This window comes from Melopsittacus undulatus, chromosome 8, assembly GCF_012275295.1.
Source record: "Melopsittacus undulatus isolate bMelUnd1 chromosome 8, bMelUnd1.mat.Z, whole genome shotgun sequence".
NCBI lineage: Eukaryota > Metazoa > Chordata > Aves > Psittaciformes > Psittaculidae > Melopsittacus > Melopsittacus undulatus.
Genome location: NC_047534.1, coordinates 788,482 through 812,871, shown reverse-complemented (window position 1 = coordinate 812,871; position 24,390 = coordinate 788,482). Strand labels below are relative to the sequence as shown.

The 24,390-nt window shown below is 50.1% G+C and overlaps 1 protein-coding gene across 1 annotated transcript in view; it reads left to right on the top strand.

The window, feature by feature from the left end:
- The window catches only part of RBBP6 (RB binding protein 6, ubiquitin ligase), a 28,767-nt gene extending 16,366 nt beyond the window's left edge, over positions 1 to 12,401 (top strand). The window contains exons 7-18 of the mRNA XM_034065619.1: positions 579 to 718; positions 1,369 to 1,541; positions 2,072 to 2,175; positions 2,601 to 2,959; positions 3,973 to 4,066; positions 4,147 to 4,225; positions 4,316 to 4,373; positions 5,521 to 5,883; positions 6,239 to 6,340; positions 7,723 to 9,468; positions 10,216 to 11,101; positions 11,312 to 12,401. Coding sequence (XP_033921510.1) covers positions 579 to 718; positions 1,369 to 1,541; positions 2,072 to 2,175; positions 2,601 to 2,959; positions 3,973 to 4,066; positions 4,147 to 4,225; positions 4,316 to 4,373; positions 5,521 to 5,883; positions 6,239 to 6,340; positions 7,723 to 9,468; positions 10,216 to 11,101; positions 11,312 to 12,001 — 4,794 coding nt within the window. The 3' untranslated portion in view covers positions 12,002 to 12,401. The remainder of the gene's footprint in view (positions 1 to 578; positions 719 to 1,368; positions 1,542 to 2,071; positions 2,176 to 2,600; positions 2,960 to 3,972; positions 4,067 to 4,146; positions 4,226 to 4,315; positions 4,374 to 5,520; positions 5,884 to 6,238; positions 6,341 to 7,722; positions 9,469 to 10,215; positions 11,102 to 11,311) is intronic.
- Positions 12,402 to 24,390: the final 11,989 nt, after the last annotated feature.

Here is a 24,390-nt window from a genome sequence, read left to right as displayed (position 1 = left end):
TTTGCAGTATTTTGACATTACTGGGATTTTTTCTCCTTTTTAACCCTTTCTTTTTATGGCAGTTCACAATTTTTAGCATTTGGTGTAAAAAGATGGTTCTGTTGACCCTGTGTGTTAAATATTTTCATGTTTTACTTACCCAAGTCTCTGCTTGAGTATTCATACATTTAGTATTAGTCACTGAATGTATATACATGAGGTGTGAAGTCAGCCTTCACCTATAGCTGGTGAATAGAAGTTTCTCCAGTGGCTGATCCAGAGCCTTGACTTAAGCTCTCCCTTGGAATTTGGAGGAGGAGCAGGTTTGTGTCTCTTCTCCCAGGGGGTGGTGAGCTAAGGCATGTTTCACCTTTAAGGAACCTGAGGTTAAGCCAAGAATATCGACTGAGCTCAAAACTCTGCTCAAGCCTTTGGAACATCCTGGCCGTGCTCGTGTAGGATAATAAGTGTTTTATTTGAGCAACTCTTTTGCTAGGTAAAAGGAGAGGATTAAAGGCTTCTGCTGCTTAAGATGAGAATTGCAGTCCCATTTGAAGAGTGTGCTTGAGATGAGGCATGTGCATTTCTTTTCTTAACAGGACAAAAACTTTGAGTCCGTTCCCAGAATTAAAAAGAGCACAGGAATTCCAAGGAGTTTCATGATGGAGGTGAAAGATCCCAACACCAAGGGTGCCATGCTCACAAACACTGGGAAATACGCCATACCAACCATTGACGCGTAAGTGTGGAATCCATTGGGAATTCCTGACCACAAAGGGAGTGAGAGAAACCGTATGTAAATGCCTGAGTAGCACTGCAATCAAGTTGGCCAGCATCTCTAAGGAAGGGAAGAGGAATCATTGTCATTGTATCTCAACCTTAAAATCATAGTGTGAGACAGACTGAAGTTCCACTGTTGCTATAAGCTGAGGAAATACTGTGTGTGCTGATAAGAGTGGCTGCTTTCAAATGCACTTGGTGGCACGTCAATTTTTCTGTCATAGATCTCCTTTTGTAGAAGCTGGAACATTGACTTTTTTCCTTTATCAAATGCAGTTACTTGGAGACTAGCTTTATCCTGAGCCTGCAATTCACATTTGCCGTCTGGCAAAGGAGAGATGGGATTCATTTCATCTGATTTCTAGCTGTCATATATTTTTCTAGTCTGAGCTAATTTCTTGATCCAATGAGTAGGAAAGTTCTGCAGAAGGGAGATTGTTCCCCCTCCCTGTTGTAGTGGTGTGGCTGTAGAAAAGTGTTTGAAACTAAATGCCCTTGTTTCGGAAGACTGGTGTGATGGTTCCATCTGTTACCTTCCTTTAGTAAAATGCAAAGCTTGGAAAAGTTTCCCTTTAACTTTTTCTTCTTCTTTCCCCACCCTCCCTCCAGGGAAGCTTATGCTATAGGAAAGAAGGAAAAGCCTCCTTTTTTACCAGAGGAGCCGTCCTCCTCCTCAGAAGAAGATGATCCTATTCCAGATGAGCTGTTATGTCTCATTTGTAAAGATATCATGACGGATGCAGTTGTTATTCCCTGCTGTGGAAACAGTTATTGTGATGAATGTAAGTGTGTGTTAATTTGAAATGTCAAATCTAATCTGCTGAAAGCAGAAATGGGAAATAAGGAAATTATTACTAGTTCTATTTAATACTTGAGTATACTTTAAACAGGAATATGTAAGAATATGGGGGGGAAGAAATGCAGAAAGCTTTTTTCCCTTCTTATGTATCTAGGTAAGTCTTCTTTACACGTGGAAGAACAAGTATGAGAAGAGGGATAACTGTGAAGGTGATTACAGTATTAGATACCAAATACACTGAATTTGTCCATAATCCTTTCTCATACATTATTATACAGCCAAGTCTGATGACTTACTCGGGTCTGCAACACAGACAGTTGGGCATTTATTCCACGTTGTTCTCCATGGGAGTGGTAGTTAAAACCTTCAGAACTGAGGCCTGACAGTGGTTTTTTGGGATGTGTTTTATTCACTTACCTGAAGGTTGGCATTGAAGTGTATTTAGAATTCGTTAGAACCCCAAGTATTTCCTCAGTTCAGCTGAAAACGGTGCTGGTTATTCTAACTTCACAGGTATTAGAACAGCATTACTGGAGTCTGAGGAGCATACGTGTCCAACGTGTCATCAGACAGATGTTTCTCCTGACGCTTTAATCGCCAACAAGTTCCTACGCCAGGTAACAACTGCTTCTGTGTAAACTGTAAGGGAAGTCTGTTTGTAACAGGCAGAAAGGGAAGAAAATACCAATTTGTATCTCCTTAAACAAGGGTAAATTGAACAAAGCTGCGTTTACTTTTCAGGTACCTTGTCTGTTGTTAACAGAAGCTGACAACTCATTAGAGACGATTTGGCAAATTGAGGTCATGCTGTTGTTTAACATCATTGCCTTTCACATTTGGTGTTAACGTTGAAGTGCTTGAAATACAGATGCTCTTGAATTAACATCAGTGTTCCATGTGCTGTGTTCATACAGCTGTGTGTTGATTTATTTCAAGATTGATGGCATTGACAGGAATACACAAGTAATTGTACTCTGTGGAGGGATCGTTCCTACATCTGAAGTTTCACTGTACCTTGTTGTAAATGTTCTTCTGCCTTTAGGCTGTGAACAACTTCAAAAATGAAACCGGTTACACCAAAAGGCTCCGTAAGCAGATTCAGCAGCAACAGCAGCAGCAGCAACAGCAGCAGCAGCTGCCGCCACCACCTCCACCTCCACCACCTCTCATGAGACAAACAATAACACGCAACCTGCAGCCTCTGCTCCGGCCAACGAGACCGGAACCACTGATGATTCCATTAGCTTCTCTGGCTTCTCGTTCTGCTCTGTCATCTTTGGGTCCAGGTCCATCCTCTGTGGCAGCTGGGCTGCCTGTAAACCCATCTTCTGTTGTTGTCTCTGATCTCCCTCCAGCAGTGTCCCTGTCTCTCCGTGGTGAAAAGCCAGATGGACCTTTCCGGTGAGTAAATCTGTAGACAAGATGAATAACAAAGACACCAAAATGCTGAAGTCAGATTCTTGAGTTCTCAGCTGGTGATTTGTGTATAATTAGGGACAGTTCCAGGTAACTGTGGAAGTTCTGGGGTTTGTTTTTACTTTGATAAGTTCAAGTGTGCCTCGTGCAAGAATTTCCTCAGAAGTATTTCTGTTTGGTTCCCTTACAGTCATTCAGTACAGTTTTACCTTGGAGGAGGAGCCTTTTGGTCCCTAGGAGCCTTTGATTTTAAGTGGCTAGCAATTCCGTAGTTATGCCAAACCTTGAACGCATCAATTTCTCTTTAGTACTGGGGAAATAACTCTCATGAAGTGTAAAAGCAGGATTATAGGTAAAATTGACCGGGTGTTTTCACATTGCTTTTTTCTACAGTATTTTTCATCACTATTATGACAAGTCAGAGTCATCCTCAGTCATACAGAGTGTAGTCAGTGATACCCAATGAAACTGAAACACTACAGATTTGAGATATTTATAAACATGACAATCTAATTTTGCAACCCAGTGAAGTCATGAAAATACATTAAAGATCTAGGCTATAATTCAGGGCTTACATCCTTCCAGCTTTATGCCCTGCATGCGCATAGCTGCTCTGTCTACAAGACTGCCAGGCTCGGCTGTACTGCTCAGCACAGAGGGTCACAGTTCAGCAGAACCTCTAAGGCAGCCTCTGAACTAGCACATGCACATTTCCTAATAGCGTTTCAGTTCCTGCATCTTCCAAAACTCTGATCCACTCACATGCAGCCTGCTTAATAAGACACTTTTTGAGTGAGCTCTTTGAATACCAGGAGCCCAAACTGATCTCTTGTCAGTGCTTCCTTTGGAATCTGCCAACCTCACATTTGTCAATCTAGGGGAGATTATATTCTGCTTTTTTCTCTATTTACAGCAGCCAGGCTTTCCTCACCTGGGACTTTGTATTTCCAGTAGCACTTCAAAGCACTGTTTGAATAACCTAATCTGTTGTTTTGTAGTGATGATACTGTTATACCTCCTGCTGCTCTGGTGACTGCTGCTGAGCTTTCTAAATCTTCCCCCCTGTCAATCACCAGTCTGTTGGAAGAGAAGGTAAATGTTATTTCAACATAAGCAGTGGTTCTTGGACTTCAGTAGAGCTCATTTCCTAACTGTTGGCTTTTCTTTCCAAGGGCTATCAGGTTCCTGTGCTGAGACAGCCAGCATTACCAAGTCTTCTGGGCCCTCAAGGACAATCAATACCCACAACTGGTAAGTAATGATAACTTCAGAATCTCTTCTAAAATACCATATTTAGATAAACTGAATGGTTGAAAGGTTTTCTTCTTCCCACTTCCAAAGGTCATCCCATGAGAGCCGGAACCATTCGCTCAGCAGGTGGCAGACCAGGCTGGGAACTGTAAGTATCCTACACAAATTCCATATATTGCTGCTACTTGTAAGCTGTTAAATTAGGCTGTACCACATAACTTACACATCTCCTGATGTATAATGAAACTGCACACAGAGAGCTGTGGAGAATACAAGAGGTAATTAATTGTTCATGGCTTAATTTTAATTACCTTTAACAAAGGGGATCTGTGCGTGCAGAAAGATCATGTAACATGAAACCCCAGTCCATAATTGAAGAGAGGACTCTGAAAAATGAACTCGCTTTGAGGAAACCATAATTACATCTAAAAATCAACTCTAATGTAAAGATCAATGGAAGGCCACCCATTTGATCACTGGCTCAATAGGGCTGAAGAAATTGATAGCCTATATCAATATCAGCCTCCAACATTCTTCATCAGCTTAGTTGGATGCTGATTGAACAAATAATTGGAAGAATCAACACTGTTACTTTATGACAGTTTTGAATTCCTCTCATTTAGTCATCTCAAATAGCCAGGCTGCCCTCTCTCTGTTGGAGAGAGGGGAATCTGTTCTATGTGGTATTGCAGGGTCAGGTTAGTCCTTTTGGTGTACATACATGTGTATAATGTTACAGATGGATTGTAAGGTTGCGTTGCGTTCATAGAATCTTAAGATCAATCCAAACAAAACCCAGGCTCCATCCCACAGATTGCCTAAAATCTCCTATTCAGTAAACAAGAAAATAAAGAGTTCAGGGACGAGAACAGGCCAAATTCATCATCACGAGGCGACACTGTAGGAAGCGTAGGTGGGAGAAGTTAGAAGAAGTTTGAGAGAAGATGAGTTTATGTTTGTGCAGTACTGTGAAGATCAGAAGTGTGAAGTGCCTCAAGGAGTGGCAGAGGAGCAGTGGGCACTGGGTGCGTGGGAGATGGGAGTCTCTTAAGTCCACAGACGCAAAGCTGAGCATAAGGAGAGAAGACTGAGGGAACTGCTGGGGGTGAGCATGTGGAAGGCAAGTATGAGGATCAAGAAATAGCTGTGGTCTCAAATGAACAGAAAACAGGGAGACAAATGCATCAGTTGAGAGCAAGGAGTGCTCGCCACCATGCTTCCGCTTCATTCACTTTCCTCCTTGAAATCAGGGCAGGGTGTGACAAACAGTGACATGAGTTTCTGGATTTCTTTAGTTCAAATCGAGGACGCCTGCATGGTGACCGTGCCCAAAGGACGCAGGCCCCATCACTACCAGCATCAGCACCAGTCTTTGTGCCTGTGCCTCCTCCTCCCTTGTATCCTCCACCACCACATGCACTTCCTCTTCCTCCTGGGGTACCACCACCACAGTTTCCTCCTCAGTTTCCACCTGGGCAGCCTCCATCCGCTGGGTACACTGTCCCCCCTCCAGGATATCCCCCAGCTCCTGCAAACATGTCATCAGCGTGGGTACCAACAGCAGTACCAACGGCTCATTCCAATACCATCCCAACGACACAAGCACCTCCCTTATCTAGGGAGGAGTTTTACAGAGAGCAGCGGAGACTTAAAGAGGAGTAAGTATTCGGCTCGCTGATGTTGCGTTGCTTTTTATTGTTGTATTTCGGTAGCGTATCGGACCGCAGTTACACTAAAGTGCATCTGAGATAAGCAAAGATGACATAGTGTTTCTTCCAGTATACTTTTCCATTGCAGATGGTAAACGTGCAAAGCTAAACCAGACAAATGTAATTCTAAAAGTTTCCCTAAAACGTGTAGGAATTCTCAACTGGTTTTGCTTAAATAGGATGTTCACCTGTTGCGTTGCATGCAGTATACATTTTCTCATATTGGCCATGTTTTGTTTCTTGATGTCTTTTTGTAATAAAGGTCAAACTATCATTGTAATAAAGGTCAAACTTATTTTAACAGGGAAAAGAAAAAGTCCAAACTTGATGAGTTTACAAATGATTTTGCTAAGGAATTGATGGAATATAAAAAGATTCAAAAGGAGCGTAGGCGTTCGTTTTCCAGGTAACTGCTTTACATGTCCGTAATGGAGAAGCAGATTGTCTAGAAGAATCAGGAGGAGTTCACTCCACCTCTGTCGTTAGATGGATTGGATGATTCAGGGGATTAGCAGTGATAGGAGTTCCATGTGCAGGTTACTAGCTCGCTTAGCTTACTAGGTTACAGCAGTGATTAGTGGACTGGTAGTTAGAATTGAGCAGTAGCTGTCAAGGAGCAGGGCTCTCTTACACAGTGTCTCTGCAGTGACATCCTTCCCTCTGGACAGCATGAGGAGGCCAGAGACTGGACAGGGATAATGACTGGATTTTCTGCATCTCCCTACTCTGATTGTAACCATTACCTCAAAGCACTTTGGAGGAGATAAGTGAGAGAAATTGTCTTCATTTCCTCTGTTTATCTCATGTGGCAACCCGGAGAGACGTTAACCTGGACTGCAGGCCGGTATTTTGTTGACAATGTTAAATTTGTCTTTGGATTTAAAAGATCAGACTTGTTTATAGGGAAACCTTGATGAAGGACTTGGAGATGAGCAATGATGCTAATGAACAAATGTGGAATGATGTGAAATGGCTCTTAAGAAACATAAAAGAAAAACTTGTGATGGAAACATGGAGGACATCTGATGTGTTCTGTCTCCAGAGTGACTTGGGCAGGAGTCTGAATAGCTCTCCATTAGTAATGCTGTCAGTACCTTTCCTAGGCACTGAGTCATGTTGCTAGAGGCTGAGTTTAGAAGCTTTTAGATAGGATTTTTCTTGCAATGTGGTCGCTAACCTTGGTTAGAGAGAGAGATGTGCAAAAGTCTCTAGGACATCTGGCTGGAGGTGTGGATTAAGCAGTCCTGTATGTAAGATTGCAGCACTAACTGACAAGTAAGCAGTGAGGTTGAACAGGCTGAGCTGGCCTTTAACACCGAGCTTTGCTGTCTGCAGGCTAAACTGTGTTTTCTGGATGTTTGATACTGCACTCTAGCTATTAAGACTTGCTCTTTTTGCATTTTACTGCAACAAAAATGATTTGCATTGCATGTAGTAGCTGAGTAGTGGAGAATGTGCGTGTTCATGTACCAGTAGAGGCCAGTACACACCGCCTTAAATCAATCCCTAGCGCTGGTAGCTCCTGTGATAGAAGTGAGTGGAAATAGCCTTACCCTTCCTGTATGTTTTACACTAACAAAGCAGCAGCTGTTCTGTCTTGTAAGCAGAAACTTTACACGTTATCAAGTTTTCCAGTTTGCAGTAGCATTATGTCAGCAGCTGAAAGAAGCTTTGACATAAGCAGTTGAAGAGAAAAAGCCCAGACCAAATTTGGGAAGTAAAAACCAGGGGAGCACAACTGGTTTGAATTAACTTCATCTATTTTCTTGTGTTGTGTTTTCTTCTAAGGTCCAAGTCTCCTTATAGTGCTTCATCTTACTCTAGGAGCTCCTACACCTACTCCAAGTCAAGATCCGGTTCTTCCCGTTCTCGCTCCTACTCTCGCTCCTTCAGCCGTTCTCATTCCCGTTCCTACTCACGATCTCCACCGTACCAGAGAAGAGGCAAAGGGAAGAGTCGGAACTATCGGTCTCGATCCCGCTCGCATGGGTACCACCGCTCCAGGTCAAGGTCACCCCCATACAGAAGGTACCACTCACGGTCAAGGTCTCCGGTGTTTCGAGGCCAGTCTCCCACCAAACGAACTGTACCTCAGGGGGAGGGAGAAAGGGAGTATTTTAACAGATACAGGGAAGTTCCACCATACGATATGAAAGCTTATTATGGCAGATCTGTGGACTTCAGAGACCCCTTTGAGAAGGAAAGATACAGAGAATGGGAAAGGAACTACAGAGAATGGTATGAGAAGTTTTACAAGGGCTACGCTGTTGGTGCTCAACCTCGGCCTCCTGTCAGCAGGGAAAACTTCTCTCCAGAGAGGTTTGGGGCCCCCGGGACCAGGAGGGAGAACTCTCCCTATGCTCGGGGGCGTAGGGAGGATTATCCTGGTGGGCAGAGCCACCGCAATCGTAGCATAGCTGGAAATTATCCCGAGAAACCCTCTGGAAGAGAGAGCCATGGTGTCAAAGATCCTACAAAATCGAAAGAGAAGGAGGTGGAGAATCCACTGGGAGATGGCAAGGGAAATAAGCATAAAAAACACCGGAAGAGAAGGAAAGGAGATGAGAATGAAGGATTTGCTAATACTGAGATGTTGGAAAGTGCGAGAAAACCAAGAGAGGCAGTTGCAACAGAAGACGTTAAAACAGACTCCCTGTTCATACTTCCAAGCAGAGATGATGCCACTCCTGTAAGAGATGAGCCCATGGAAGCAGATTCCATTGCTTTCAAACCCGTGTCTGAAAAGGAGAAAAAGGAGAAGGATAAGCCAAAAGCAAAGACTGACAAGACGAAGCGGAAAGCAGATGCAGCCGTTCCTCCTAAGAAGGACAGCACAGCGAAGCCAGGCAAAGCTGCCCAAGAGAAGGTGGACCCTGACCGGGAAAAGTCTCCTCGAACAGAACCTCCTGTGAAGAAGGTGAAGGAGGAGTTGCCAAAGACTGACAGTGTTAAAGCATCTTCCTCTCAAAAGGACGAGAAGGCTCTTGGGACCCCACGGAAGGCTCATCCTAAAGTGGCAAAAGATCACCCAGAAACCAGACCAGCCAAGGAGGAGAAGGCAAAGAAAGACCATCCGAAAGAAGCCAAGTCAGAGAAGCCCTCCACCAAAGAGGAGAAGGCAAAAAAACCTGCAGAAAAAGGCAAACCCTCTGATGCAAAACCTGAGAAAAGAAAAAGAAAAGCAGAGGAAAAGGCTGATAAAGAACATGAAGCCACTTCCACAAAGGCCTCGAAAGCAGAAACTGCTGAATCAAAAACGTCGCCAAAGGGGAAGGCCGAGCCCGATGGTGAGAAAGGAGAGAAGACTCCAGACAAGGACAAATCTTTTCTCAACAACCCTGCCAAAAAGATTAAACTGAACCGAGAAACAGGGAAGAAGATTGTGAGTGGAGAGAATGTGCCCCCTGCAAAAGAGCCTGGGGAGAAACCTGAGCCCAGCAGCAGCAAAGTGAAACAAGAGAAAACGAAGGGGAAAGTGAGGAGAAAAGTAGCAGCAGCTGATGCATCGAGTTCTACTCTTGTAGACTACACCAGGTACCTCCGCATTCCTTTTCCTATCTTTCCTTCCTCCTTCCCTTCAAAATGTGCATAGTTGTGTATGGTGACTACTGAACTAACAGCTAAATCCATGCTGAATGAGTGAATAGTCCTTGCTCTCAAATGATTCTTGGGTCAAAATCAAGTTTTGTTAAAGAAATCAAGCAGGCTGTACAGAAAGCTGGTAAGGTTAATTCACCAGGGATGTGTTTGACCCTGACTTCTAGGACTTTCCTTCCCCCTCTTATTCATTACATGTTAACGGAGGTGTCCTCTCCGTTTTCCTTCAAGTCCAGCTTATTTCAAAAGGCAAGGAGAACAGATGTGGCTGTGCCAGGCAGTATTGTGCATTTTAAACATGTCAATGTCCTGGAAAGAACACTGGGGCACGAGGACAAAGCTTTGGTTCTCTGTAGTCACCTCTCCATAACTGCTTAGATACTGAAACAAGAACGAAGATCTGATTTATCTGCCATTGATAGAAATAGGACATGAAGGAATTACCAGATCAGACAGTCCCCAAGCTGATAATCATGTGTCTTTGTTAATTACATGCATAGGGGCAGGGTACTGAATGAACTGATTGCTCATACTCTTAGCCAGTGGATTCACCAAGATCCTCACTCATGAGATGTTTTACAATGCTGAAGATTGAGAACTGAACCAAAAGCTGTTTGTAAAGTACCACAGGGATGGTGGTTTGTCTATCTCACCCCTTACTAATACATGCTTTTTTCCTCTTAGCACTAGTTCAACTGGAGGAAGCCCTGTAAGAAAGCCTGAAGAAAAGACTGATACCAAACGAACTGTCATTAAGACCATGGAGGAGTATAATAATGATATAACAGCCCCTGCTGAAGATGTCATTATTATGATCCAGGTCCCTCAGTCAAAGTGGGACAAAGATGACTTTGAGTCTGAAGAGGAAGACATTAAATCTACCCAGGTTCCCACAAGCATAGGAAAACCTGCTAGCGTTATAAAAAATGTGAGTGCTAAGCCAGCAAACCCCATAAAACACAGTGAAAAAGAGACAGAGCCTTTGGAGAAACCACAGAAATCCACAAAAGAGGCAAGTTATGAGAGCTCCCAGCATGATGCCAAGAGCTCAAAAAGTTCTGTGTCGAGTGAGAAAGGCAAAGCCAAAGAGCGGGATCATTCCTTATCAGACAAGGATGCTTCTGAGAAGAGGAAGAGCAGTGCTCAGCCAGAAAAGGACCACTCGGAACGTGCAGCTGAGCAAGGGAATGGAAAAACCATTTCCCAGTCTTCCAAGGAGGGCAGATCTGAGAAGCACGATCCTGGCCGTGGATCCACTGCCAAGGACTTCACTCCCAACCGAGACAAGAAATCTGACCATGATGGCAACAGAGACCATTCTAGCTCCAAACGCAGGGATGAAAAGAGTGAACTGGCGAGGAGAAAAGATTCCCCCTCTCGAAACAGAGACTCTGCATCTGTGCAGAAGAGCAAACCGAGAGAGGAGCGAGCAGAGCCGTCCAAAAAGGGCACTGGAGAGGCCAAAAGGAGCAGCTACAGTCCCTCGCGTGAGCGGAAGCAGTCTGAGCACAAAGCTGCTCATGAGTCCAAGCGTGCATCAGAGGAACACAAACCTCTGGATAAGAATTCAGTAAAAGAGAAGGAGAAAGAGAAAGAAAAGGAAAAAGAAAAGGAGAAAGAAAAAGAAAAGGAAAAAGAAAAGGAAAAGGAAAAGGAAAAAGAAAAAGAAAAGGAAAAGGAAAAAGAAAAGGAAAAGGAAAAAGAAAAGGAAAAGGAAAAGGAAAAAGAAAAGGAAAAAGAAAAAGAGAAAGAAAAAGAAAAGGAGAAAGAAAAAGAAAAGGAAAAAGAAAAGGAGAAAGAGAAGGAGAAAGAGAAGCACCTCCCAGAAATAAAGAGCAATAAAGAGAAAGAGCCAAGTGTTCCCAAACCACCTGTGAAACAAGAATCACCAGAGGCAAAGAGTGAGAGCGTGGCTGGACAGAACGATAAAGGTGTTGTCAAGCCCAAACCTCAGGTGAGCAGCTCCTCACGGCTCTCCTCTGACCTCACCCGAGAGACAGACGAGGCTGCCTTCGTCCCAGACTACAACGAGAGTGACAGTGAGAGTAACGTGTCTGCTAAAGAGGAGGAGGCTGCAGGGAAGAACCCTAAAGAGCCCAAGGAAAAGGCTGTTGAGAAGGTGAAGGAGGATGCGGCTCCTCCTGCAGCCGAGCAGCCTGAAGCCGGCAGGAGCCAGAGCCAGAGCAGCCCCAGCGTCAGCCGCAGCCGCAGCCACAGCCCCTCCGAGAGCCAGACCCGGAGCCACAGCAGCAGCGCCAGCTCTGGGGAGAGCCAGGACAGCAAGAAGAAGAAGAAGAAGAAGGAGAAGAAGAAGCACAAGAAGCATAAGAAACACAAGAAGCATAAGAAACACCTCGGCAATGAGACGGAATTGGAGAAGAGCCAAAAACACAAACACAAGAAGAAGAAATCGAAGAAGAGCAAAGATAAAGAGAAAGATGACCAAAAAGTGAAATCTGTCACGACATAGGATGACAGATGATAAAAAAGTGACTTAATTCCTAAGTCATCTGTATTAAATTTTGTTAAAATGTAAACGAATTCAAGCGTTGTAAATAATGACCTGGAAGAGCCTGTGCTGCACTTAAACTATTGCTGCTTGTTTGATTTTTACATCAGAGCTTTATAAAAAGTGAACATTTTGTACAGAATTGTGCGTTGTGACCGTGTAACATGAAAGGTTTTCCTGGGGCATCTTCTTTCCCACCACCGGCGGTCGCTTTGGGGAGTTGCCTGTGCTGGGAGGACTTCACACCTGGGTTGGTTTCCAGCAGAGGCTCAGGACCCGGCCCCTGTGGGATGGTTTGCAGAGGACATCGCAGCCCTGTTGTGTCACTTTTTGATTACAATAAAAGGTTTTCAGTAAACTATCCCTGTGATGAGAGTCGCAGTGAGAGCTGGGCACGAGCAAGGACAGGGAGAGCTCGGAGGAAGGCTTTGCTGCATGGTGGCTGATGGGTGAACCGTGGTGGACCCATGGCTTTGGCTCTGGAGTGGTCGGGTGTTGGATCCTGTGATCTGCTGCTCAGGGGGGCTCTGTTTCTGGGTGCCAGGCAGGCTTGGAGCTCTCCTGTGCATTATGTGTGGTCCCAGACTGGTTTAACTGCTGTTCATTCAGACCCTCACCTCACCTCGTCGTGCTGGCTGGGGTTCTTCATGGTGTGTAAGTCAGTTGCAGTGCAGGTGACTGCAGTTTGCTGGGGGGTATGGAGCAGTAGGACTGTAAATACCTGGCAGTCATCAGAAACATATTGAAGAAGAGGGGGGGAAGATCAGAGAATGAAATAGTAAAAGTAGAAACCTACCCCAAGGTGCTCTATAAATGAAGCCGTTAGGAGTGGATGTGTGGTTGTCTGCTTGTTCCTAGAGTCTGATGTGGCAGCAGCCTGCAGAGTGGGTGAGCATCTCCAGTGCAAATGGAAGCAGCCTGGTCTATTGGAAGGTGTCCCTGCCCATGGCAGGCTTGGAACCAGATGGTCTCTAAGGTCCCTTCCAGCCCAAACCTTAGGCTGACTTCTGCTTATTCCCAGCATCTCAGCAGTGTTTGGCTCACTCATAAGGTTGCCACCAAACACACACATGCTGTACTCTGCTTTCTCATGGTGCTGATGGAGATGTTTGTGCTTCAGGTTGTCCTGAGCTGGATTCTGGGCAGCTTCTGCCAGTGGCTTATTCTGATTCAAAGATGGCTTTGTAGGAGTGATCACAAAGGGGGGTTGTCAGTTGTTCACATAGGTTGGATTATGAAGGAAATGGAGTTAGAGGAGATGCTATAGGATGTGTGGGGGTTCCCTCCTTACAGGTGATGGAGATGAGTGTGATGTGCATCTCATGTGCCCCAGAACAAAGCATGTAACAGGTACTTTGGGCCTGTGACAGTCACTGAGAAAGAAATCCTGGAATCACAGTCCCTGTGCCATGTCACCTACAGGTAACTCACCACAGCCAAGGCACCACTGTCAGCTCTTCAGCATCTTCCAGGCTTTCTTCAGCAGCAGAACCTGTTGGGTGCATTCCCATCCTGTCTGTAGTGATCTCCACACTGGGGTCAGAGGCAGCATCCAGCCCTGCTCATCACCAGTGACCAAGTACTGGGTGTTGTGGAAGGGGGGATGGAGGCACCTTGGTAACCCTGGCACCTTCCAGGGCTGCAGCTTTGGCTGCTGATGAGGAGGGACCTGTCCAGGGCCCTGGAGCTGGGTGTACCAGCCCTCAAGGGCTGCCTGTTTCCACCTATGGCTGATGCTTTGCTATCCGCAGTTTGGGATGGAGCAAAGCAGGGATGCTCCACAGGGATGTTAGGATCTCCCCACCATGCCCCGGGCATGGCAGTGGGACAGCCCCAGACTGAGCACATGAAACCCTGTGCTCCATGCAGCATCCAAGAGGGGCCAGGTTGTGTTTGGGATCCTTCTTTGATAATGGGGCTCTTCTGGGTGTCTGTGTCCAGTAGGACCCGAGGAGCTCAGGAAGGCTGAAGGGAAGCAGCAGGTTGGAAGGGTTTGGGCTTTCCCATCACCGAGACCTGCCCCTATGATCCCTGCATCCCCTGCAGCGTGTGAGCAATCCTGCACCGGGAGCACCAGGTCCCTGGGCCTCATTTGGTGTTTCCTTCATAATCAGTGGCAGATTTTGCACTCACGGTTGCACTCATCCGGATGCCCCCGGGATGTGCTCTGCTGGGTTATTGTATCCGTCGGGATGTGGCTGTGGAGCTGTTGTCAGCGGGATGCAGACCAGGGGGTTGCTGGGGTTTGGTGTCCTGCTCAGACAAATCCTGCTTTTCCCTTTTGACAGAGCTGATGGAAACGGAGCACTTGGCTTTGTTGTGCTCAGCAGAGCTCCGCTGGGAGCCTGCCTTGGTATCAGCGATGAACTGGATGCACACTTGCATTGCACACAGTGGTCCTTTGGGCTGCAGCAGATCCGTGGGCCTGAGTCATCCATGGGAGATGTGGGCAGGAGGAGCAGGGTATGGCTGGGGATGCAGTGGAGGGGTGATGGGGTCTCTGGCAGGACAGACCCACGTGTGGCCTCAGTGGGGCAGGAGAAGGGGGTCCCACTATTTCAAGGCCAGGGTGGACAGGGCTTGGAACAACCTGGTGTAGTGGGATGTGTCCTGGCCAGTGCAGCACACAGTGGGGCTGGGGCACTGGCATTGCTGCTGGCACTGCCCCTTCCCTGGGATCACACTGGTGACCCCTGTGTGCTGAGCCCTTTGCTCCTCCTGGGCCTCTGGAGCTTGAACTGCTTTGAGCACGTCTGTGGCAGAAGGGTTTCTCTAGGGGCAGCAGAGCCAGCAGAGCCATCAGGCTGCGGGACCAGCCCTGGGCTGTGGCAGGGATGGATGGAGCCTCATTGGGTAGTGCTTCCCCTGCTCCACAGGACAGGTTACAGCTGCAGGGAGCAGTGCACAGGGAAGGGAGCAGAGGCATCAATGCAGTCATTGACAGAAGTGGGAGCTGGTGTAGGAGCTGGTGGGCATTAAATGTCCCTGGCATTTGGCTCCTGTCTCCTCTCTCCCACCCCTTTCCCCCAAGGTTCCTGGGTTCTCGTTGCCTCATTAACCCCTCACTAATTGTGGGGTTTATACAGCTTCAGTTTTCAGAGTCCATACCAAAAACTGGGTTTTGGTGGCACCACGTCAGGTTTGCCCATCCGGTGACAGTGCTGACCGGTGCTCATGGCAACGTGTGACCCTGACTGAGCTTAAAGAGAGAAGGATTTGAACACAGGTGTAAGCCAGGTCTGGCTCCTGCCCTGGGGAGCTGGGTACCAGCACGGCACTGCCAGGCCCTGCCCTGCCCTCCTGCTTGGCACCACAGTGAGTTCATGGGTCCTGCCACCAGTTATTTGGCAGTGCACTGGGTGCTCTCTGGGTGCAGCCCCAATGGATCTGCTGCCATGGGGGGGCTTGGGGCAGCGCTGGGGCATTGAGGCTGCTGTGGGATCCTGGTGGGTGTCGTTGTCTCCATCCTCTCACCAGTGCATCCCTGTGAGCATTGGGATGCTGCACAAGGGGCTCCTCACTGCTGGGTTCAGGGTGCACCACAGCCCTCGGCTCTTCCTGCCTCCACACCAGGGTTCCAACAGTGACGTGTCCTGAATGGGGTGGCTCTGGGGGAGCTGTTCCCATTTCCATCCACATCCCAGGGGGTTGGTTCTGGAAGCTCTCAGTGCTGGTGCTCAGATGCTGGTCCTGAAGTGGTGGCTCTTGCACGATGTGGGTTTGTTCTGGTGCTCAGTCAGTGCCTCAGCCCTCCCTGTGGTGTCCTGCTCATGGGGGGGAGCTGGGAAAGAGCTGGGATTGGACCCATACAGCCAGAATGGATTCAATGGGCAGCCCCAGCCTGGACGGGGCTGGAGGGGGCTGCTTGGTGGGTGATGGGATGCAATGCAATGCAATGCAATGTGATGCGGTGCGGCTGTCATTAGGATGCAGCTCCATCACCGTCTCCCTGGAGACTATGGGAACGCAGGGCTGGTGAATCGGTGTCTGGGGCAGCTGTGTGGGGCTCTGCGGGGAGCGAGGCCATCACTGCCCCTCAGGAGCAGCCTTTGTCCGGGGCATTGTAGGCAGGGATGTGGGGCAGGGCAGTGAGGGGCCAGGGCTGTGGGGCAGACAATGCTCAGCACTGCAGCACCAGTACTGGTTGGGTTTGTTTTGTCCTAGAGCCGGTTCTGCTTTGGGCTGACACTGAGCAGGGATCACTGCTCTGGTGCAGTGTTGTAGCCTCGGCCATCCCGTTTAACACTCGGGGCATTCCCGTTAGCCCCTTTGTGCCGCTGAAAGGAGCCATGTGCTTCCGAGACAGCTTTAGGGATGCTGCAGAACAACAGGAAAAGGGGTTTCTGTGCTGCTGAATGCAGCTGCCAATCACCCGTGTCCTGCCTGGGCTCACATGGAATGCACTGTGGCGGCTCCAGCCACCATGGGCTCCTGTTTGCAGTCGGGATTTGCCATATAGGGAATGAGCCATGTGAGCATTCCATTGGCACCGGTGCCCACCCTGCCCTCTGCCACATTCACTGCTTGCCCCAACTTGAGCCTGGTTTGATGCAGGTGGAGGGAAGCAGCTTCTGCAGCATCGGAATCATCCTCTGTGGCTGGTGTGGATGTTTGGGCTCAGAGCCACATGTGCCCATGAGCAGAGGAGTGACCCTGACCCTAACCCTTCGGCTCCCCCACACTTCATCCTGGTTTGATTTTCCTTGGCTCCATAGCAGTTCCGTGGGGAGTGGTTCTGTTCCCATCCCAGCCTGCTCGGGTGGATGCTTCCTGTGGTACAAAGGGGATAAGCAATGAGTAGAGCTGACTGCTGTCAGTGACATGGGCTGTGTGTGGCAGGGCTGGTGCTGCCTTCCACGCTGTCTGATGGCACAGGGCAATGCCAGGGCCATGAGGCTGCTGCCACCATGAGAGAGGATGTGCTGTGGTTGCCCTTCAGCTGATGGGTCTGGATGCATCCAGCCCTGGGTCCGGTAAGAGCCAATGGGATTTGGCTGGAGCTGAAACCAGGGGGTTAGGAACGGGAGTTGGGATGGGATGGATGTGCTGAGGCTAACAGAGGGTTGGTGATGAAGAGGGGAAATGGGGAGTTGGCTGCATGCAAACTGAGGCTGATGGGGACTGGGAGCCCAGTACAGGAGGAGCTGTGGAGAGGGGAGCAGGGAGCTCCAAAGGTGATTTCACCTCCAGGACTGTGCCTTTACCTCTGCTCCTCTCCACCACACAAGCCCAGTGCCCATCGTTGTTCCTCACACCCGGATCCATCCATCCCGGCTGTGCACCCTCCCTGTTCACGGTGCATTGTGCTGTGTTTGCCTCTGCTCATGCAGGTTCATGCCCAACCTTCTGTGCTGGTTTAAAACCCAGGGATCCATTTCCTGCTGGGATGTACATGTGCCAATGGTGTGGGGATGGATTAAAACCCATGTGGGCAAAGCCCATCCATGATCCCATTAGAGGAGGGTCCCTGCGGTGCTGAGCTTCACCACTGCCCTAAGTCTCCATCCTGCTGCTGGGCCTCAGCCCCTACAGGCACTCTCTGTCTTGTTTTAGGCCCCATAGCCCTGCCCCACAGCCCTGCCCCATAGCCCTGCCCCACAGCCCTGCCAGGCCCTTGCTGCCCCAAGGAGCTGCAGACCAGCCCCATGTCCTGTTTCCCCAGCTTCCCACCGGGATCAGCCGCATGCAGACCCTCATCTTGGGCATCCCCATCCGCTCCACATGGTCCCAGCATTCCCTGTCAGAGCAGCACAGGACACAGGGGTTCAAGGCTCTCCTGAGGTATTCCCCTCATTGACTGGGTGTGCTGCCTGTGCACTGGGTATTCTTGTTGTATACTGGGTATTCCTCTTGTGCACTGGGTATTCCTCTTCTGTACTGGGGTATTCCTGTCATGGACCGGGTGTGGTGCCTGTGTACTGGCTGTTCCTGTCATAACCTGGCTATTCCTCTTGTGTACTGGATATTCCTGTCTCATACTGGTTATTCTTGCATGCCATGTCCCACGTTCCAGTGCTGGCCTTGGGAGCCGCATTACTCATCCCAGGGCAGGGCTGCTGCTCTATCATTGGGGTTTCCTAACCTTTGCCATCACGGGATCAGGGAGGTTCATGGTATCCCCAACTCAACCCACAGCCCTCATGTCCTGCCTTTTCTTTTTCCCATGCCACTAATCCCAGTTTATCCAAACTCCTCATGTCCCAGTGGCTGATGAGGTTTGCACCATGTGATGCTGTGGGATCTGCAGCACCAACCACGTTGTTCTGGCTGCGGGATGAGCCATTAGGGTTGGGTTTCTGCAGCTGCAAATGAGGAGGACACCAGACACTGGAGCTGTTTGTCAAGCACAATCAGAGGTGAGCATCTCCAGCACCACACCTCCAAACAGGGATGTGATTACATGTGAGACAATGAGGGAACCCTCATCAGTCACTGTGTCTCTGGAAGGCTCACGCTGCAGTTGGGGGGTGATAACTCAGCTGAGCTGTAATGGTCCAACACCCTCATGCTCCATGCTGGCTGCCCATGGCAGGGACTGGTGCCAGCTCATCTCATGCAGTTAGCACTGGAGGTGCTGTGTTAGGGGCACTGGGGCCACTGGTGCTTCCCAGCAGAGCCCTCCTGGGATGTGTGTCCATGTATAGGGAAGCTGTCTGGGAAGCCTTGGTGGGATGAGGTGTCAGTGGAGGACCGGGTGACCACAGCATCCCCTCGCCAGCAGCATCTTTCCTTCTGAGCATCCCTTCTCCTCCCCCCCTGCACGTGCAGCCACAGAGGCAAATGTGGCTGTAATGAAAAGTAAACCCAATATCCCTGCCCCTATGTTTGTAAATGAGTGTAACCGTCAGCTACAGGATAAATGACACCTCATTACTGCCGAGGGAAGTTCAGGCTGCGAGGGGATCCTAGGGAAGCACCATCACTGATGGGAAACGAACAGGATGCCGGCTGTAGGAACTGTAATTACACAGGACTGACATACTGTGAGCTGTTTATGATAATGAACTGGTGCATCAAATCAAATTAACCTTAGTTATGTAGCACAGAACGCACCGAGGACTTGTCTCGGTGGATGCTAAACCCAAGCCCGGAGTCAGGAAAGCCGCTTGAACGCAGCTCCGCTGACAGGACAGGATGGGCTTTACCCACACGGGTTTAAACCCGCTCCTATGTAGGGGCCGTCCGGTGAGCGGCGCTCCGGGCCGGGCGGGATGCGCCATGGCAGAGCCGCTGCGGGCAGCGCGGCCGGGGACCCCCCTCAGCACCGGGGAGCAGCGGCTCCGCTGCGCCATGCGCCCCTCGCTCCGCACCGCGCAGCCGGCCCCCTGCGCACCGGCCGCTGGAGCACAGCCCAGGCGAGGTCAGTACCGAGACCCGGAGGAGGATGCGGGAGCTGCGGGATGGGGATGGGGATACTGCCGGGGCAGGGGATGCGGGATGCAGGATGCGGGATGGGGATGGGGATGCTGCCGGGGCAGGGGATGCGGGATGGGATGGGGATGCTGCCGGGGCAGGGGATGCGGGATGCGGGATGCGGGATGCGGGATGGGGATGGGGATGGGGATGCTGCCGGGGCAGGGGATGCGGGATGCGGGCGCCTCCGCGCTGCTACAAGCGGGTTTCATTTGCCACAAAGCCTACAGTGCTCACTGCAGGAGCGCTCCCACCGGGAGCCCTTCGCTCTGACGGGTGAGTAACGTCCCAGAGCACCCAGCGCTCTGGTAACGATGAACGAGGCTCCTAAAGCAGGGTCCCCTCCTTGCCGGGCTGCTCGCAGCGCTGCAGGGAAGGAGTCACCGGCTGCACCGTGCTGGAGGTGCCGGCACAAGCTCAGCCGGGGCTGGGGGGTCCCGAGAGCACCGTGGCGAGGGGCAAAGGGGCAAGCACATGTTATGGCAGCGGCTCTGTCAATAGCGTGCTTGTGTCAAGGGGGGTGTTTGGCTGTAGGGGGGAGGCAGGGGGATGCTATGGGTCGGGTTGCTGGGTGCAGATGGAGCTGGGCTGGCTTTGGAGGGCAGGAATGGCTGATGTGAGATGAGGACGATGATGAGAGCAGGGCACAGGACCACAGCAGGCAGCTGCTTGCACAGAGCTAAAGAGCAAGAAAATGAACTATTCCGGATGGTTCAATGCCTTTTACCCTGGCTCCCAGTGTCTGTCTCCTGGTGGCCTGCAGGCTTCTGAACACTGTTATGAGTTGTGTTGAATTAGTTTGTATTAGATAGATCAGATTATATAAACACAGTGCCCACGTTTCATCCCCTCCTCAGGGCAAGGATTCCTCTGCTGAGCTTCCCACTTGTCGGAACCACACACATTGCACCTCCAGATAAGGGCTTTCCTCTGTAATTTAAAGCATTGGATGGGTTTTGCAGTAGCTGCATTGGGTTGATCCTGAATTATAGTGTTTAATATCTTCCTGTCGATGGGATTTGTTTAAACAACATGTTTACTGTCTTTGGTTTCAATGAGCACCGTGGGTGCCATCCCATAATTCCTTTGCTAGTGCTGGCTCTGAGGCCTGGTTCATGGTGAGGGCACTGGTTTTGTGGTCATGAGTTAATTTTGCTTCTTTCCATCAATATGAGAATGCCTGAGAGTGAATCACTATTGTATAGGAATAAAGAGAGGAGATTTCCCCTAATCCCCATTAAATGGGGCTCCAACAATGATGACTCATGACAGGACAGGAGTGAACTATTCCATAGGTGAAGCTTTGATGGGAGCCCTCCCAGCCCAGGTACAGCCTTGGGGCCCTGCACTCTCCCTCCATGTGCAGGCACTGATCTCTGTGTCCCTGCCCTGCTGTGCCCCCATCACCTCCCTGTGACACATCAGCCTCCAGCCCTCACCCAGGCACCTTCCCTAGCATCCCTGCATCCCTGCTCCTGCATCACACACTGTGGTATCACCAAACCATAACCTGTTCTCACCTGTAACCAACAGATCCCCTTCTAGACCTGTTAACCCCCTAAACCCTGCACAGAACACCCAGGACAACCCCCGGGTGTCCCATCCCTTCTCCACAATATGGGAATGATTAATGTGCCATTATTGCTGCCCATCTTGCTTTTGTTTAATTATCATTTCTGTATTGTTGGTGTCTCTGGAGACCCGATCCGGTGGGAATGGTTGATGGATTATGGATGCAATGCAGGTCAACACATCCAAGTATCACTGCCTTGTAATTTGCTGTGCCACAGAGGCCAATATAGATGCTTTGTGTTATTAATTACACCAATACACTTTCATGAGTAACATGATTAATTGGGCTGGATGGGTTAGTGTTGCAGGCCTGTGCTGTGCTGTGTTTGCTCTTGGCTGGCTCATAGACAGGCAGCAGAACCTTCAGCTTGGGCTCAGTCCGTTACTTCTCTTCTAGGGCATCCAGGGGGAAACCCCAAATCCATGCATTGCCCTTGGTGTGCCAGGGAGCCACAGGGCAGCGGGACAGGGATGCAGGGATGCTGATGGCCATGGCCGTGGCTGGTGCTGGGAGGGATGCCCAGTGCATGGCACCAGCACCGGGCAGACCCTGAGCAGCAGCATCAGGATGAGCAGGGAGATGCTGAAGGGTCCCTGGTGTGGTTCCTGCCCTGGGGCTGCCCCATTGCCCTGGTTTGCTCCCAGGGGCATCTCCAAGCCCAGCACTGCTCTGGCCTCACTGCAAGGATGAACTGCACTTGGAGTAACTCAGAGCCTCATCTGCTCCCACTGAGCTGCTCAGGAAGTGGCACCAGGGCTGCTCTAACTCAGCTCTATTCTCCTTGCACAAGCTCAGAGTGTGGAACCAAACAGTGCCAAGTGTGGTCCTGTGTCACCAGCTCCTGACACCTGCAGCTCCTGGGTTCACAGCGTGGGTTTGACCTGCCACAGTCGATACCCCGATGAGCTGGTGCCAGTCTGCAGTGTGAACACAGGACTCAGTGTTTGCTGTGGGGTGAAAGCAGAAGCAGAGCTGGGTGCGTTCGCTCAGCATCAGGGTCTCATCCCCCCTGGCAGCCCATGGCCTGTGTCCCTCTGCATGTCTGCTTTGAAGACCTCATAGCAGCCTTTCAGTATCTGAAGGGGCCTACAGGGATGCTGGGGAGGGACTCTTCATTAGGGACTGCAGTGATAGAACAAGGGGTAATGGGTTGAAACTTAAACAGGGGAGGTTTAGATTGGGTATAAGGAAGATTGGATCTACTGGAATGGGTTGCCCAGGGAGGTTGTGAATGCTCCATCCCTGGCAGTGTTGAAGGCCAGGCTGGATGAAGCATTGGGTGATATGGTTTAGTGTGAGGTGTCCCTGCCCATGGCAGTGGGATGGAACTGGATGATCCTTGGTCCTTTCCAACCCTATTCTATGATTCACAGCAGCTCTGGGAGCAGGGAAGTCTGTGGTCCCCAGCTCAGCATCACCAAACCTCTGCTGCATCCCACAGGTCCCAGTGCTCTTGGAGCTGGTTCCCAGCATTGCAGCAGAGCTGAAACCTCTCCTGTCTTCTGTTTCCACAAAGGTCAAGGAAGAGTCATCGTCCTTTAAGTGCCAAGAAGAGAACTTCCACCCTCTGGTGCAAGAAGGCTTTGAACAGTAAGGCTCTTTCCTCCTGGATGGTCACTGCTTGGTTGGCTGTACATGGGTTTTACTTTGGCCATTCCTTTTCCTCCTTGTCACCAGTCTGACTGTGGGGGCTGTTTCTTTGCTTTTCCATGTAGTTTAGTCCCACAAACGGTCGTGTTGGGGATGGGGATGGGGATGGGGATGGGGTCCTGTCCTGCCCTCTCAGTGATGCTTTGAGTGGGACTGGGCAAGCGGCTGTGTGGTTCTGGGTTACGAGCTGGGCTCAGACCACAGCAGAGCAGCACAGACACAGGGGTCAGCAGTGTCTGCCTGGCTGTGCAGGACCTCGGTTTAGTTATGGCAATGGCTGGAGCTGGCACCCGGCCTGGAGCGTGGGATCCCGGCCAGGCTGCTCTTAGGGATCTTGGGAATGGGACCCTGCATGGGAGATGGGAAGAGGCCCTGCCAGCAGCTCTGGGGATGGGGCACACGCTGTTTGCATGCTAGGAAGGGTTTGCTGTCCTGTGCTGGTGAGTGTGGCTGTATGCAATGGCAGCTGCTGTGGGATGGAGGGACCGCCTGGTGCTGCAGAACCACCAGCACTGGTCACACTGTGACCAGCACACCCATGCCCAGCACTGGTCCCAGGCTATCACCAGCACACCCATGCCCTGTACTGGTGCAGGAAGCCTGTAAGCACCACAGTGGCACCAACCACAGCCACCGGCACGGTAGGGAAGTGGAGCAGGGTCAGCACTGAGCAAGCCCATTGCTGGAAATGCCTTTTAGAGGCTCCGGTCTTGGCCAAAACCAGATCAGAAAATGAACTCTTACTGCAGGTGCCTCAGAGCTGCTCCAGATCCGTGTGCTCTGGGCAGCTGGAGCCTGTGTGCCAGGTACCTGGGGCAGCCACAGTCACCACTGCACCATGACCGTTCCCAGTTTCACACCAGTTTAAACTCGCCCTCATTGAGCCTGGGGAGATGGAAAATGTCTTTATCAAGGGAAGCCACAGCCCCTGTGTGGCTGCTCAATGTGCTCTGATGTTAGTGAGGATGGGGAGCACCGCTGGTCACTGAGCTCCTGCGGGAGCAGCTCCGAACAAAGGGTTTCCCTTTGGTTCTCCTGTTGCTTTGACCACCTTGAGCTGGTCGGTGGCACCTTGGGCCAGTGAGGTGGCTTCTGGAGCTCTCCATTGCCCCACGTTTTAAGTGGCCTCTGATGTGCTGGGTTCAATGTGGAGATGTAAACCATGGGGTAAACTGAGGTGCGCATCCATCACCCATGGGATATTGCAGGGGTTGCTCTTCCCTTCTGCCATGGCTCTGTTCCATGTCCATAAATCCATGGCAGTCCCATTACAGTGCTTCCTCCTGCTCCCCTGCCCCAGTGCTGACCAGCTGGGCACCAGACCAACCAGCACCCTCTTCTCCAGAGGCAGGAAGGAATATCCCAGAGTATCATTTGTTTGTTCCTCACTGTCTGTATGTGCCAGAGCATCTCCAGCTGCCATGGTCCCATTTTCCCCACCTCCGGCTGATCCTGAGTCACCCAAACAGCAGGATATGAATCAGTAGGAATACGAGTCTGTACCGGTGGTACCCAAACCAGGCAGGATGTAAACGCTTACTTAAATGGCATCTCTCAATGTGTGATGGATACAGGTATGCACACGTGTGTGATGTGCTCAGTTAAACACACCACTGTTGTGCTTGGTGCCCATCTCCTCGCCGGGGCTCACACCTTGACCATCTCCCCCCATACAGCAGACATGGAGCTGTTTGTGCTGTGTGTTTCTCCCACA